The 17,425-nt window shown below is 43.4% G+C and overlaps 1 protein-coding gene across 5 annotated transcripts in view; it reads right to left on the bottom strand.

Annotated features, from left to right (window-relative positions):
• Positions 1-777: 777 nt before the first annotated feature.
• Prpsap2 (phosphoribosyl pyrophosphate synthetase associated protein 2) overlaps positions 778-17,425 on the bottom strand; it is a 36,031-nt gene continuing 19,383 nt past the window's right edge. For all 5 annotated transcript variants that reach the window (XM_038326837.1, XM_038326834.1, XM_038326835.1 and 2 more), the window contains 5 exons: positions 16,041-16,096; positions 9,500-9,648; positions 5,217-5,287; positions 2,547-2,693; positions 778-1,399 (listed from right to left, as the gene is read on the bottom strand). In XM_038326837.1, the coding sequence (XP_038182765.1) occupies positions 1,241-1,399; positions 2,547-2,693; positions 5,217-5,287; positions 9,500-9,648; positions 16,041-16,096 (582 nt within the window). In that variant the 3' untranslated portion in view covers positions 778-1,240. The remainder of the gene's footprint in view (positions 1,400-2,546; positions 2,694-5,216; positions 5,288-9,499; positions 9,649-16,040; positions 16,097-17,425) is intronic.

Genomic DNA, 17,425 nt, shown 5'->3' with positions numbered 1-17,425 from the left:
CATAAGTAAGAAAAAAGAAAAGGCCCAGGGACAAAAAGTAGTTGGGATAATTTAAGAACAGTGGGCAAGAAACAAGCCCAGCCAAGTCCAAACAAATATTATTATTCCTAATAATAGCCTCTGTGTGTGATTTATTTGGGAACTGTGTGGTGGCCCCCCCAAAAAGCCAAGAATAAAACATCACACAACATTTTGGTGCCCCACACTGGGTGCCAATAGTTCTCCCTCTCTCTCTCTCTTTTTTTTTTAACTTGTTGCTGTCTTTTAATCCACAGCTGTCTGAATCATAAACTGCAACTCCGTGGCTATCAGCAGTGGTCAGGCCATGAGGGCAGCAGCCTGGGAGATTCTGCAAGTAGCTCATAGCCTCACCTTCTCGTCTGTCTGTCCAAAAGCCCTGGTGCTTCTCCTTGCCCCTCTTCCCTTCCACCTGGCTCCTCCCTACTACTTCCTGTCAGCAGGTGAATTTTACTTAATCAAACACATCTTTGCATCATTAAACCAATGTTCCAGAGCATCAATAAAAGTAACACACCTTAAAATAATATTCTACATCTTGGTCTGAGGATTGGTTGGACTCTGAAGAAGAAAACAATCACATTGATGAAGCTGTGAGCCCCACCTGTGTCAAGAATTTGCAGGCTTCTGAGGACCTATAAGAGCCAGGACCGCATCACCGGACACAGCAATGAGCACAGTTCAGAAGCTGTGAGTGACTCAGGTCTTAAGTGGCTGTCTATTCCAGATACAGAAAACTGACTGTCCACATACAGAAGCTTAAAAAACAAACATGAGGTTTTATTTTTTCTTTGTTGCAGAGAATAAATAGCCACATACACTATACGCCCATTATAAAAGCATTTCTAAAAATGTCACTGGAACAACAGTAGCTTTTTGACTATAGATAGTAGACAGCAGGTCATTTTATTTAACTTTTTTGAATACTTGGATCAAGCTACTTTAAGAAAAGGCTGAGCTTAAAAACCTCACCAAGTGTTATCTTTTTTGGTTACACTAAAAATGATCAGGTTTTAACTTATTTTATTTCAGAGGAAGTCTTTCTGTTATAAAAATTACCCCCAAACTCACAAAAACCTAAACTGACATTAAAAAGTTGGTCCTTGTCCCATCACAGGAATCGCTCAGGAGAATGTGGGGAGAGGGAAGGAGTACCTGGCCAGGCAAGGGCTCCTCCCAGCATGCATGCTGGGCTTCCCACGTGACCAGTGGGAAGCAATGTTCAGTCATCTAAGCCTATGTTTCTGAACAGGTAGGACATGGACTCTCCGTTGTGAATGCGGCGGATGGCTTCTGAGAGGATCATGCTGATATCCACGGTTTTGATCTTGGGGCACTGGAGCTTCTGGATTTCATGTGGGATGGTGTTAGTGACCACCACCTGTGAGTCACAAGAAACAAGAGCATCAGACGCCAAGCAGCTTCAGGGCTGGGGTGTGACTCATGGCAGAGTGTATGTTTGGTGTGTGAAGGTCTGTGTTCAGCCCCAGTACTGCAACAGAACAGAACAGAATAGAACAAAGCCAAACCTGGAAAACAGAGCAAAGCCAGCCAATGTCACAGCTTCACCTGAGGTTCACCCTGTTGGGGGGCCTGTCATCCCCCCACAGCTTCTGAGGTTTACCGTGTCCAGGACCTGCTCTTTCCCACAGCTCCTGCTTCCATTAGGGCAAAGCTGCTCAAGCTTCAAGATCTGATGACCTCATTCCTATCAGTGCAGATTCAGCCCATATGACGCCGACAAATGTTGGAAAAAATGTGGAGAAACTGGAACGCCTGTTCACTGCTAGTGGGGCTGGAGTTGCTCTCCTTCCCAACTGTGGGGAGACCTGGCTCCTGAAAGCTGTCCTCTGACTACACGAGCACCCACATTCACGCGCACAACACACACAAAACAGATACAGATTAATTTTAAAAGATGTAAACAGCCCAAGCTTCCAATGCCTTAGGAAGAGAAAGCATGTAGCACAGCCCCTGCAGAGCACTTTTCAGGCATGGAGACTTACTACATCTTGAAAACACTTCTTCCAGTCACAGACAACACAGTGTGAGATGGGCACACAGGCAAATCCACAGAGAAATAAAGCAGCGGTAACTGAGAGGGTATGTGCAGCAAGAGCTCGCAGGGGAGGTTTCTTCTCAAGTCAGCTGCGTGCCCAGCATACAACTGGAGCACTCTAAACATCACTGTAAGTCCTAACTGAATCAGGTCATACCTCATTCAAATGGGAAAGCGCCATGGTAAATAAAATGCAAACACAATCAACTTTTCATCCACCCCCCGCCCCCCAGTTTTTAAATTTTTTTTTTTTTTTTTTGAGACATGATCTCATTCTGTAGCCCAGACTGATGTAGAACTCATGGCAAGCCTCCTGTCTCAGCCTCTCCAATGCGGAGATTAAAGTCACAAACTACCCTACTGGTTTGCATCTTCTCTTCTTACTGAAAATGAGCTTGTACTTGTTCTGCTTTGCTAAGGATTCAGGCAGTCAGTACCCAGGCAGCCCAGTGATGGCCAGCACTACTACCTCATCAATGGCAGACTCTTCAATCAGCCGGGGGGCATCAGAGGATAACAAGCCGTGAGTTGCCATCACAAAGATCTTATATGCGCCTCTTTCCTTCAGGGTCTCTGCTGCAGCAAGAAAGCTGTCCACGTCATCAATGATGTCATCCTGTCAAATCAAAGACAGAGCAAAAGGCACATCAACCCTTGTAAAGACAGACTGGACAAGCAGGAAGAAGAAAGAAGAGCCAGGGCACCTATGGTTCAGTCTCGACAGAATGATGGCATGTTCCTGTGCCTGCACCCCCACAGCCCTCCCGCACAGCTCCTGCCACTTGCCCGGGAGCTCCTGGCACACTCAAGGCCCTGGGAGGTGGGGATAACTTTGAAATACACAGAAAAGCTTTTTTTGGATGCTTTCAACTCTGAGTAATGGAACTACTTACTTTAAAGGCTTCCCCAAGCACTTTCTTATACTTACTCCCTGTATGGGAAAACGTGACATGGTGGGTTTGTCAGATTTGGGGTCTTATGTTGTTCAGGGTGTTCCAAAGGCCTAGGCTCAAGTGATTCTCCCACCTTAGCTGGGAGTACATACAAGCCCACACCACTGTGCCCAGCTAAGCAATTTCTCTGAAAAACTCAATTATATTTACTTATTTATATATATGTATGGGTACATGAGTACCATATCACATATGTAGAGGTCAGAGATTAAAATATGGTCTACAGAGTGAGTTTCAGGACAGTCAGGACTATGTAGAAAGACCTGTCTTTGAAAAAACATTTTTAAGAGTATAATGGATGTCAGCTAGCTTAAGAGTTCTTTTGTATTTCATTTTTTGTGGATTTGTTCCTGTATTTGTGTATATACTGTGTGGGAGCGCATGCCGTAGCATGCACCTATTACTCAACCACAGTTGAGCAAGATGCAGAGTCTTAGCGAGGGTGTCTACTGCTGTGATGAACATCATGACCAAAGCAACTTGGGGAGAAAAAGGTTTATTTCAGCTACAGTTTCACAACATAGTCCATCAGCAAGGGAGTCAAGGCAGGAACCTGGAGGCCGGAGCTGGTGCAGAGGCCACGAAGGGGTGCTGCTTACTGTGCTTACTGCTTGCTCAGCCTGCTTTTTTTTTTTATAGAACCTAGGACCACCAGCCCCAGGGATAGAACTACCCACAATCAACCCCCATCAATCACAAATTAAGAAAATGTACCACAGGCTTGCACACAGACCAGTGTAGTAGGGGCATTTTCTCAGCTGAGGTTTCCTCTTTCAAAATGACTCTAGCCTATGTTAAGAGGACATAAAAACTAGCCAGCATATAGAGGAAGCATGGTCAAGAGCCTGCAGGACCTCCCTGAAGGTTTTCATTCTTTTTGTGAATCTATAATTACCTCAAAATAAAATGCTGGTTTTTAAATTTGGGGTTTGTGCATATGTGAATATGTTCCATGTATTTGAATGCAGGCAGCCTCTGTGCAAGTCAGAGAACTTGTGCAAGCCTCAGGTACTGCTGTTACCCACTTTCCACTTTGTCTGAGACAGGGTCTCTATTTGCTGGTACATATGCTGACTCAGGAGCTTCTGGGAGGAAATTCTGTCTTTGCCTGCCACTCTCCAGAGAAGCACTGAGGTTAAAAATGTATGACCTGGCCTTATGAGGGCTCTGGAGATTCAAGTTCAGGTGCATGTGAGCATGTGTGAGCGTATGTGTACATATGCCATGGCACACACATGGAAGTGGGAGGACAACCTATGGCCATCAGTTCTGCCTTTCAACAACTGCACGTGCCCTAGGGATTGGACTCAGGCCATCAGGCTTTACTTGCTGAGCTACCTCGGCTGGTCCTTGTTTGTTTTTTAAAAGCTCAGGGCTGTATAGCCGGGCGGTGGTGGCGCACGCCTTTAATCCCAGCACTCAGGAGGCAGAGGCAGGCAGATCTCTGAGTTCGAGGGCAGCCTGGTCTACAAGAGCTAGTTCCAGGACAGGCTCTAGAAACTACAGGGAAACCCTGTCTCAAAAAACAAAATAAATAAATAAATAAATAAAAAGCTCAGGGCTGGAGAGATGGCTCAGAGGTTAAGAGCACTGACTATTCTTCCAGAGGTCCTGAGTTCAATTCCCAGCAACCACATGTTGGCTCACAACCATCTATAACGAGAGCTGGAGCCCTCTTCTAGTGTGTAGGCACACATGCAGACAGAACACTGTATACATAATAAATAAATCTTTAAAAATGCACAGCTGAGTTGAGGCTTATAGGACAAACTTGTAATTCCAGCTTCTAGAAAGGCTGAGGCATGAAGACTATGAGCCGGAGTCCTGACTGAAATGACGAACTAGTTCAAAGCCTCTCTCTCTCTGTCTGTCTTTTGATTTTCCAACACAAAGTTTCTCTGTGTAGCTCTGTTCATCCTGGGACTTGCTCTGTAGACCAGGCTGGCCTCACAGAGATCCTCTTGCCTTTGCTTCCTGAGTGTTGGGATTAAAGGTGTACACCGATACTGCCTGGTTCCTGTGTTTTTCCTTAAACCATTACCATTTTTTCTGTTTGCGGCCAAAATTAACATATAGCACAAAGCAGCAACCAACATAATAATGGGCCACACCGCCCCCATGGTCTTTATGCACACAATTACAAGACAACAGAGTGACAATGGTAACAATAAAAGAGAACCACGTACCACAATGATGGCAATCCTTCCTCCGACGTCACCAACAACTGTGATTGGGGGCTTTTCTTTAGGAATCAGCACTGGTTAGAATGAAACACACACCTCAGTGCCTATGCTCAAAGGTAGAACAAAGACTTAAAAAGGTTTTAAGTAGTTAATGTCACAGGTCATGGTGGCGCACGCCTTTAATCCCAGCACTCAGAAAGCAGAGGCAGGTTGATCTCTGAATTTGAAGCCAGCCTAGTCTACAGATAAAGAGTTCCAGGACAGGCAGGGCTACACAGAGAAATCTTGTCTCAAACAACTAAAACAAATTAATGTTTTATGAAAAACTCCCAATACTTAGGAGGAAAAGGAACTCCCTCAATTGATGGTGGGCTATTCCCAGGTAGCATGAAGCCCAATAATATTGCCTAAAAAAAGGAACAAGTCAAGGACATCCCATGCACCATTGCTGCCCAGGATTATGTTGGGTATGTGAGCCAAGGAAAGAACAAAAGGCATCCGGATCAGAGGGGAGTCCTGAAACACCTCTAACAGATGGTATGCCTCTGTTACAGAACACCCCAAGAAATCCTGAAGCACAGCCCAAGCTAGCACAGGACGCTGCCATCTGCAGGGTTCCAGTTCAAATCTCTATTGTCCCTCATAGGCTTGTGGTTTGAATGACTGGTCCCTAGCTGTGGCACACTGAAGCTGGTGGAACATTTGGAAAGTGAGGACTGGCTGACAGAAGTATGTTAGCAGGAGCAGACCTCTAAGGGCTATACCCAACCCTGATTACGGTCTAGTACTTTCTGCTTCCCGGACTGCAGCTATGCGAACTGTCACTACCTTATGTCACTGATTAAGACTCACCCCACCATGCATTCCCTACACTGTACAATGAACTCTCTAACATTGTAAAGCAAAACCAAAACCAAATCTTCCCACCCTTAAGTTGCCTCTGTCATGTATTTTATCAAAGTGACAATAAAAGGGATAAATCCACGCAGAGAGCCTGGTGTTTCTTCTGATGGTGAGCAGTGACTACTCTAAAGGTGAATTATAAACCCCAGGCTGTGGATATGGCTCAGCAGTTAAAATACTTGTGATGTAAGTGGCAAACATGAGAACTGGAATTCAGGTCCCTAGAACCCATGTAAACATTAGGTGGGTATGGCAGCCCATCTGTAATTCCAGCAATTGAAAGGTAAAGACAGGGATTCCCTGGACCAAGCTAGCTGGCTAGACTATCTGTACTGGTGAGCTCTGGTTTAAGTGAGAGATACCCCAACTTAATACATAATATGGAGAGCAAATGAGGAAGACTTTGAATGTTAACCTTTGGTCTTTACATGAACACAGAAACATGCAAACACACACAGACACATACACACACATATACATACTCTCTTATATATACACATATCACATATATCTACAAAATAAGGGGGAGGGAAGCAATATACAACATACACAATATCACATATATCTACAAAATAAAGTGGAAGCAATATACATATGCACATCTCACACACATACACACACACAAATAAGGGAGAAAAAGCAATCTTGCATGTTTAAGTATTCAAGCAATAAAACATATGGGGATAACCTTAACCAAGGAACTAAGAACATCTGAAAACTAAAACGTGGCTTCAAGAAATGAAAGAAAAGATTCTTTGACATTACATCAAATACCAAACAACAAATGAAAATATAAACTAGACTTCATTAAATTAAACTTTTTGTACATCAAAGGACACTTATGACAGAAAAAAAGAACTCCCAGGATGAGACAGTATTTAAACACTGTCTCTCAGGTGAGAGTCTGGTATCATTCAACTTGATAACAAAAGCCGAACAACCAATTAAAAATTGGCAAAAGACGTGAATAGACATTTCTCTAAAGCAGCAGATACAAACAGCCCGACACAGACACTAGCTGACATTACTAGTCATTGGAAAAACACAACCACAGAGAAATGCCATTCACACCCACTGGATTTTTAAGAAATTTTAATTTTGGAGAGATTGGAGCCCTCATGTATTGTTGATACAGAATGGAACAGCTGGTGCCTTGCTGTCTTCAAGAAGACCTGGGTTTTGTTCCCAGCATCTACATGGCAGTTCACAATCATCTGCTAACTCTAGTTCCAGGGAGTCTGATGCCCTCTTCTGGCCTCTGGGGTTAACAGGCCTGCACATGTGCATGCATACACAGGCAAAATATTCATGCATAAAAAGATGAGTGAGTTTTGTGATTTTTTTTAAAGAAGTGGTGCAACGGTACAAAACAGGTACTTTTTCAAAAAGTTAAACATGATCAACAGGTTGGCAAGCAGTTCCTTGGTATACAGCCAAAAGAAAGGAAACTTGATGTCCACAGAGAAATTCAGCCATGAATGCACACAACGGTGGCAGACACAAAAATGATAGGCACAGCCTAAATTTCTACCAAATAGCAGACATCTACTATGTGACACAATAGCATGCTAGGACCGTGGGCTTCCTTCCAGGTTTTGCTCCTCCATTCTGGTCAGGCTCCCTCCCTGCCCCAGCTCTCCAGAAGACATAAACGTTAAGTCATGATAACATCTCTGGGCAATGCCACTCTCCTCTTAGATCTTAAAAGATGGTCCCAAGTGTAATGGTCTGTCCTGTCCCTTTAAGAGACAAGCCCTGCCCACCCCCACCTACCCCTACCACCACTGCCCCTCTCATTTCTCCCCACCCCGTTTCTTTTTCTCTCCCCCTCTGCCTCTCTCTGCTCTTCCCCTTCTCCCTTTTCATTTTCTCCCTCCATAACCCACTAAATAAATATCCAACCTCGCTCTGCATGGTGTTCCTATCCATCTCAGTCTCTCACCCACCATGTGGCTCCCTGCCTGGGACCCGGCTGCCTTCGTGGCCCACCTTAGTCTCATGGTCTGCTGCCCATTGCTGCCACTCGAGGACCTGCAGTGTTTTTTACTTAAACCATAACATTGGTGCCATGACTCGGTATCTATTCCACTTTGTATTCTGGAAGCATATACTTAATCAACAGGAAAAGGAGGGTAGATTAAAGCTAGAGAAAAAACTGCTTCAGATCAACACTCTGAGTTTCACCCATTTCTGTATAAGATGATATTTATATAAGACTTGGGACTTTTGAGTTGTTACTAGAACCAAGTCAAGACTTAATTGGAGTAGGGCAGTGGTGGTACACACCTTTAATCCCAGCACTTGGGAGGCAGAGGCAGGTGGTTCTCTGTGAGTTCAAGGTCAGCCTGGTCTACAGAGCTAGTTCCAGGATAGGCTCCAAAGCGACACAGAGAAACCCTGTCTTGAAAAACAAAAAAGGCTTATTTGGAATGGACTTTTAGGACTATTGGCTGGAATGATATATTTTGCATGTGAGATAGACATGGGTTTAGAGGCTAAAAAGTGAAATGCTGTGCTCTGACTGTTACAAGCTACTGCAGTAATTTAGGAGTTGGGCTGTTACACTTTGCATTTGATATAACATAAGACAGAACAGTTTTGTGCATAAAGAAGCTTCCTGCCTATGACGTCATGCACTGAAAAGACAAATGCATACAGCTCCCCGAGGCACAGCCCAAGTCTAAACTGCAGAACATTTTTCTAGTCTTTCCTAAATGTGGGAGGCTAACAGGTACCATAATTCAACCAGAAAGGGTATTATCAGTTTTTGCCGACTCAAAAAGTTAAGAGAGAGAATAGAAGGACTGAGTTTGGGTCCCCAGCACCTACATTAAGAATAAATAGATCTGGGTGTAATGATGTGTACTTGTAATTCCCAGGTTGGAGAGGGTAAGACAAGGGGCCCCTGAGGCTTGCTGCCTAACCAGTTTAGACAATAGGTGACTCCAGGCCAGCAAGAGACCTTGTTAAAAAAACAAGCAAAAAGATGGAAAGCACTGAGAAAAATACCTAACATGGATCTCTGGCTTCCATGTGCACGTGTAGCTGCAAATATACATGAATATGCATGTGAACACACACACCAAAAAGAATCCATGGGCTGCAGAAGTGGCTCTGTGGTTAAGAGCACTGGCTATTCTTCCAAAGGACCTGAGGACTTGAGTTTGGTTCCTAGCACCAAGGTGTTCACAATATCCTGTGACTCTAGCTCTATGGCATCTGAAGCCACTTTCTGTACTTGCACACATATGGTATACACATAAAAACCAAAAATAAATATAAAAAACTAGTAATTTTAAAAAGAGAATTTATATTAAAATATCCACTCTACAAATTCAAGCAGCTCAGAGAAAAGTGACAAAAAGGTACTTGTGGACACTTACTTGGGATCTCCAGGCTGGGGTGGATAGCAGCTACACTCCTGACCATGGGTGGGGAGTGCCGGCCATCCACCAAGTCAGACTCAGCATCCTGTGCTTCTCCATGGATCACTGCAATTCCCAGTCGCAGACGCTCTGCAAAAGATTGCGCCCTGCAAAGAACAGCAGATCAAAAACCACACAGGACCTCGGCCTATTAAGGTCTGGGCAAGACACTAAAGGACATAAGCAAAATGTCTCTCCCAAAGGAGTAATTACAAAAGAAAATGACTGCCAGGTGGTGGTACACACCTTTAATTACAGCACTTAGGAGGAAGAGGCTGGTAGATCCCTGAGTTCGGGGCCAGCTTGGTCTACAGAGTGAGTTCAAGGACAGTCAGGACTACACAGAGAAACCCTGTCTGGAAAAACAAAAACTCCAAACTAAAACTAACCAATCAAACAAAACAAAAGAGAATAACCACTTAAGACTCAGAAAGAGGGCTGGAGAGATGGCTCAGAGGTTAAGAGCACTGGCTGCTTGCTCTTCCAGAGGTCCTGAGTTCAATTCCCAGCAACCACATGGTGGCTCACAACCATCTTACTGAGATCTGGCGCCCTCCTCTGGTGTGCGGGCATACATAGAGGCAGAATGTTGTATACATAATAAATAAATCTTTAAAAAAAAAAAAAAAAAAAGACTCAGAAAGAATGAGCGTAGAACCTAAAAATGAGCTGCTTTCATCAGCTAATGAGAAGCTAAATGTTAAGGAACCACCTTGAAGCCTCAAGTTTTCTTTCTTGCAATTGCTAATACTATCTGCGAGACCTCTCTGAGAATCAGTCATATGAAACAAAGTCCATTAAACAGTCTTTAAAGCACTACATATTAATTTTTAAAGCTGTATGAAGGTACAATGAAAACACAGGAAACTACATACTCCAAGCACACAGCTTCACAACCTCTGAGAGATCTGTGTATTGCTGCTTATCTATTTACTTATTCCTAGGAAATTGAGTTACTTCCATTTCTCATTTAAATTTTTTTATTAAGGATTTTTATTTTACTTTTTTTGGGGGGGAGGGGATTTGAGACAGGGTTTCTATTTAATTTTGGAGCCTGTCCTGGAACTCACTCTGTAACTAGGGTAGCCTTAAACTTAAGAGATCTACCTGCCTCTGTTTCCCAAGTGCTGGGATTAAAGGTGTGCATGCCACCACTGCCTATTTTACTTTTAATTATATGTACAGATGTCTCTGTCGTGGATATATGCACATGAGTGCAGCTGCCTGTGGAGGTTAGAAGAGGGTTTTGGATCTCTGGAACTATCCTCTGTACCTGGTTGTGAGTTACTTGACATGGCTGCTGGATTTGGACGGTCTCACTATGTAGAGCAAGCTGTCCTGAAATTCAAAGTGATCCTCCTGCCTCTGCCTCCCAAGTGCTGAGATTAAAGGCGTGCGCCCAGCATATATACGGACCTTTTACAAATTTACTAAAGTGACTATTAGTCCTGGTATCATTTTCCAAAGTCCATGAGATTCCTATGTAAGTGAAGAAGTCATCACTGCATCCACACACATTTTGATTGTTTACCTGCACAGCCCAGAACCTCAGTACCATCTGAATACAAATGAAAGAACAGACACTTCTGTCTTGTTCTAGAACTGGGGGGGGGGGAGGGGCGGCAGCAGTTTTCAACACTGAGATGTCAGCTCTAAGGTTTTTACAGAGCTTTACATGAAGAAAAAGTTCCCTTCTATTCTTAGTTTGCTTAAGCTAGATTGTCAAATCTTTGAGTCTGAGATAGTTATGTGGCTTCTCTTTATTTTTGTTCTTTTTTTTTAAATTTTTTATGGTTTATTTAACTTTATTTTATGTGCATTGGTGTGAAGGTGTCAGATCCCCTGGAACTGGATTTTCAGACAGTTGTGAGCTCCCATGTGGGTGCTGAGAATTGAACCTGGGTCCTCGGGAAGAGCAGTCAGTGCTCTTAACCACTGAGCCATCTCTCCAGCCCCCTTTTTTTTTTGTTCTTTTAACATGACATTCACAGACCTTTAACAGCTGCCACACCAACCTCAGCTCCTGAGGCAAACTCAAAGGGCATGGTGTGCTCATCTTCTGCGCACTGTTCACTCAGATCGCTACCGCGGTGTTTTAGGACTTTCCCTCTTGGTTCACTTACATCCGCTATCAGCAAGGAAGCCTCAGAATTAGGTGAAAGCATCTACTGATCACTGACCATTTTTCTGGAAATGTTTATAAAGTTAGCATTCACTTTCCCATAAATGTGTCACAGAATCCACCATTAAAATCTGGACCTCACTGGGTGTGGTGGTTCATGGGCGCAATCCCAGCTATGGAGACTAAAGCAGGAGGAATGCTTTAAATTCAAGGCCAATGTGAGCTACAGAGAAAGACCTTGTCAAAAAAAAAAAAAAAGATATAGTTTGTATGACTTTAATCATTAACAAAAAATTGTTTTGATATGTCATGTGTATGCAGTGTCTACAGAGGCCAGAAGAGGGTGTTGGATTCCCTGGAACTGGAATTTGAGATAATTCTTAGCCACCTCTTATATATTTTTTAAATATATATATATATATTACATGTGTGAGTGTTTTGCCTATAAGTATGCATGTGCACAGGTGTGCTTGGTGTTCAAAGAGCCCAGCAGAGATTTTTGTGAGCTTCCACTGTGAATAAAAACCAGGTCTTCTAGAAGAGTAGCCAGTGCTTTTAACTGCTGAGCCATCTATCTCTCCAGCTCCAACTTTAATAATTTTAAACTCGGACCTTCTTTACAGCTCAGAATGTCCATTCTGTCGTCTCCTGGTGGAATCCCTGGCTGACCTGGGCTTAGCAGCCTTTCTGAGGCTGCTGTGTGTTCTGCTGGTGGCTGACAGGGAAGGTAGACTGCTGACCATCCCTGAGGACACACCCACTTCTCCTTACAGTTACTGTATTTTGAAAGAAACCCTGCTACTTAGCTCACAATGACTGCAATTTATCACACCCTCCTGAAGAAGTGACCTTTCCTCCTTTTGAGGGTGATGACCTTCCCATGAGAGCAGGCCTCTCCACAGAGGACAGGAAACAGAACAAGCACTTGCTGCAGAGCCCCAGTTCCTACTTTATGGATGTGAAATGCCCGGGATGCTATAAAATATAAAATCCCCACGGCTGCCTCACTGTACTGTGAGCCCACAGGCGAGAAAGCGTGGCTGCTGGAAGGATGCTCCTTCAGGAGGAGCAGCACCACAAGCACACGACTCAAGATGAGTGGGAACCATCCCAGGAAACACACTGTAGGGAAAAAAGGAATAACCCTTTCTCATCATGAAAGACGGTCCTTACTCCTGGGAGTGCTTGTCTCCCCGGCTGTCAGGGGTCAGCTCAGCCACTCTCATTTATTCACTTTCCCATGGTCTGTCACTGTCCTACTCTGCTTTCTGCTGCGGTGACAGACGACAACCTAAATCAACTTCCTGATCACAGTCCACACTGAGGGCCAAGGCAGGAACTCAAGCAGCTACCTCAGAGGAATGCTGTTTATTAGTCTGCTCCTCAGAGCTTGCTCAGTCCGCTTTCTTATACAACTCAGGACTACCCGCCTAGTAGTAGTACCATCCACAATGAACTGAACTCTCACACTAACCAAGAAACTGCCCCACACTAACCCACAGGCCAATTTAAGGGGGCAATTCCTCAACTGAGGTCCCTTCTTCTCAGGTATCTATAGTTTGTCAAATTAACAAAAATTACCCTGCACAGTCATGTTATCTTTTAACTTCAAATCCCACCCTCTTCCACTCACTGCTGTGCACCCTGCCCACACATTATACCCATCCTCCCTCCCCACTGGGCCAGACCCCAATTACATAGGACCCAGCAATTCTAGTCTTGCTTTTCCAGCACCAGTAACAATTAAAAACAGGCATTATCCACAAGCTCACAATAGCTAGAGGGAAACAAGGGGGAGGGAGAGACCATCTCAGTCTCAGGGATAACACTTAGATGACCTCGGGAAAAACAGTTCCCTGGGGTGGGGAGGGGAGGCAGAACCTCCCTGGTACAGCATTCGCACTGCTCCTCAGTTGAGGGAAGTGCTGCTACAAGGCTAGTAATCACTCTAGACATCTAGACTCAGGCTCAGTCACTGTCAAGGTACATTTTTATAGAGACATAAAGCCTCTTTCAGTAGAAAGTGTGATATCACTGTAACACACGCACCTTAATTGTCCAGTGACACCTAAGTAAGTCACCTGCTGGCTTGGTCCTATCGAGAAGTAAATTCACATTTCTAAGGGAAATATGAAGAACCTGTGCCAGACAGTTAAACATAAAAGGTGATCTGTATGTGTACTTCTGTCTGAGCTCAGAGAAAAGGGCTGAGTTACAGAGGGAGAATCTTTTATTAGGAATTACCAAATACCCCAATATTTATGATTTGGTATTGGAGGTTAGGGTGTGGCTCAAAATGGCAGAGCACTTTCTGACCTGTCTGATGCTGAGTTCCATTCCCAACACCAAAATAACAGCAGCAGTAATAAATTAAAAAGCTGTCTGACATCACGTCAGCTGGTAGTCACTGTCCCAGACGTCATAAGCATCACACAACACACACAGATGAACCTTCAGGACATGGTGCTGGGTGAAGAAAGCATAGGTCATTTCCTTGTGATGGCAAATCCACAAAAGCAGACAGACAAGCGTGTCTGCTAGGGGCAGTCTGAGGAGAAGGATGGCTTGATTTCTTAATGGCCACAGGGTGTTTTTCTATGGTACTAAAGTCTTGAAGAGTGACAGGTAGCATTTGTCATTACTGTAAATGCACTATAAAAGCTATGAACTGTGAAAAGACTCCAGTCCTTCCAGACTCTTGGGGTTTGCATCGCGATTCAACTTTACCAGATACTGAAAGCATCAGAAAACTACTTATTTCTGTCTTGAATATGGAGATACATTGTTTTTTGCCTAGTTTCAGCAAAAAGACCTATTTATTACTTTGCACTAGGAATTATATAATTTAGAGATGATTTAAAGGTCACAGGAGCAGGGCTGGAGAGATGACTCAGCAATAAAGAGCACTTGCTGCCCTTGCAGAGGATCCAGCTTCAGTTGCCAGCACACACTGAAGTTCAAAATCAGCTATAACTACAGTTCCGGAATCTGATGCCTCTTCTGGCCTTCATGGACATCAGCCATATATGTGGTGGTGGACACACACACACACACAAGCAGACAAAACACTCGTAAACATTAGAATAAAATAAATTTTAAAAAAATCATAGGTGGAGAGCTGGGTATGGTAGTATGTCTTTAGTCCTAGCACTTAGAGGCAGAGTCAGAGGATCTCTGTGAGTTTGAGGCCAGCCTGGTCTACATAGTGAGATCCTGTCTCAAGTGGATGTGCGTAAGTTACATGGAAAAAATATATTGTCCTTCCATAGTAATGATAGTCCCTGATTTCTTTACACCATCTTGTTTTTTTAGTAAAAGTACTATATTATTTATTATACTGTATTAGTATATGTATGTATTTATGTATTTATGTATGTATTCTAGAAATCCAGTGAACTAAGGCATTTGATTGGGAAATGATTTTAGTTTCTTTCTTTTTCTTCTTGGCAAATAATTTTTACAGAGTTTGAATCCTGTGTGATTTTGTGCTTTCCCGCTCTGGGGCAGTGGTTTTTCCAGAAAGGACTAGTGATTGGTATGTGGAAAACCTTTCAACCAAAACCAGTTTGCAGTAGTTTATCATCAAGCTACCGTACCCTTGGCAAAACCTGGCTTGCGTTATAGATTCTGAGCTGCCTTAGAGTGCTTCCATTTTGTAAATGTCATTTTTCCGCACACACAAACACGTGGCCTGTCAGCTGGATACAAGTCTGCTAATAAGTCACTGAATTCTTTGAAGACGAGGCAATAAACAAAGTAGATTAAGTCATATTTTTAAAAGTTACATTTATTGCCAGGCATGGTGGTGCATGCCTTTAATCTTGGCACTTGGGAGGCAGAGGCAGGTGGATCTCTGTGTAGTCCAGGACAGCTAAAGCTGTTACACAGAGAAATCTTCTCTCAGAAAAACAAAAACAACCACCCCCTACAAAAAACAAAACCAAAAACAAACCCAAAACACTTATTTATTTAAAATGGGTTAGGGATGTATGGAGGTCAGAGAACAATTAATAGGAATTGGTTTTCTCTTTGTACCATGTAGATCCCAGGGACTGAACTCAGGTTAAGCATCAGGCTTGGCAGCAAATGCCTTTACCTTCTGAGACATCTTACCAAATCCCTCAAGCAGGACTTTAATGACAGATCTGGAGACTAAGAGTAGATGCACTAGGTCAATATTCCTCAGATGGGATGACTTTGGTTAAGAAATATGACTGGCAGATACTAAAATAACAGGTAGGTGGCAGCATAATACTAAATTAACCAATGGAAGAAAAATAAGGGGGACTAGGGGAACCACTGCAGCCTGACCTGGACAATGGGATTCAATGGAGAAATCCTAAAGACATGGCAAGAGAGGCTATGCAGTGCCCCTACCTCTTGGCTGAGGCTGGAGACTTGGCCACGATGACTGCGTTCCTGTAATCCGGGATCTGTGGCAGACAAGAGGCCAGGGATTACTACCTTGTCTCAAAGAGGCTATTCCAACAACCAACAAACACGAACATTCCAGCAGACTCAAAACTGTCATTTGGTCACTTAGAAGTTTCACCAAAAAAGAAAAGTTCAAAGTAAAATCTCCCTTTGGGAAACAAAGATAAAAATGTTCTCAATATAAATTTACCTATATATAAAAACCCAGTACCATGGTACACATTGTGAAGTTAACAGAGGTTGCTCTGTAAGTAAACTGACTGCTGTACAAGAGTGATGAGCCAAACTTGGCTCCCCAGCACCCACATAAAAGCTGGGTATGGCAGCCTGTGTTGTAACCCCAGCGCTGGGAGTGGGGGGTAGGCAGATCTCTAAAGCACACTGGCCTAATCCAGCTAATCAATGAACTCCATGTGCAGTGAGAGGCCCTCACAAAGCAAGGTGAACTGAAGAAGACACTGAACACTGACCTCTGGCCTCCACATACATGTGCACCCACACCAACATGTGCACATACAAAAATGCATACTTCACACCCACATCCTACAACAAAACAATTAACAGAAGCAAACCAGGTGTGGTAGTGTGGGTCTATGATCCCAATTACCCAGGAGGCTGGGTTTTAAGAGCTGCATGGTGTGAACCTGTCTCAATAAATAAATATTTTCACGAATCGCACATTGAACGTAATTTCACAATACAAGGATGACATTCACTGAACCTGAATACAAATTCATGTCATATTCCAAAATACTGTGGTTTAATCAGGTGACAAACACAATGTAGTCATAGTCACTCCATGCTAAGGAAAGCCATTTGTGAAAGGATAGTCAACCTAGTGCTCCTTAAAAAAAATATGATAAAAGTCCCTCCAAACAAACAATGCAAGCAACAGACAAGTGTGGTGGCACCTTTAATCCTAGCGTTCAGTGGGCAGAGGCAGAAAGACCTCTGTGCGTTGAGAAAAGCCTGGTCTACATAGTAAGATTTGTCTCCAAACAAACAACAAACAAACCAATCAATCAATCAACACATGACTTACAAGAAAAACCAAGTTAACTAGAGCAAAGTGAGGTGGTACATGACCATAAGCCAAGTACTCAGGAGGTAGAGGCAGGAGGATCAGGAGTTCAAGGCCATTCACTCTTGGCTATGTAGTTTGATGCCAGTCTACTTTACACGAGATTATCTCAAAAATCAAACAACTAAACCAAAAAGCACACAAATAATCAGCCACTTTGGGAACCTTTTCACTGTTGAAAAACTAAGTACTTAATGCTAATGATGATTAGGGAAGATGTCATTGTGTCTGTATATACAAGCGGAAC

This window comes from Arvicola amphibius, chromosome 4 (genome assembly GCF_903992535.2).
Source record: "Arvicola amphibius chromosome 4, mArvAmp1.2, whole genome shotgun sequence".
NCBI lineage: Eukaryota > Metazoa > Chordata > Mammalia > Rodentia > Cricetidae > Arvicola > Arvicola amphibius.
The sequence above is the reverse complement of the archived record's forward strand: the minus strand, read 5'-3'. Positions and strand labels throughout refer to the sequence as shown.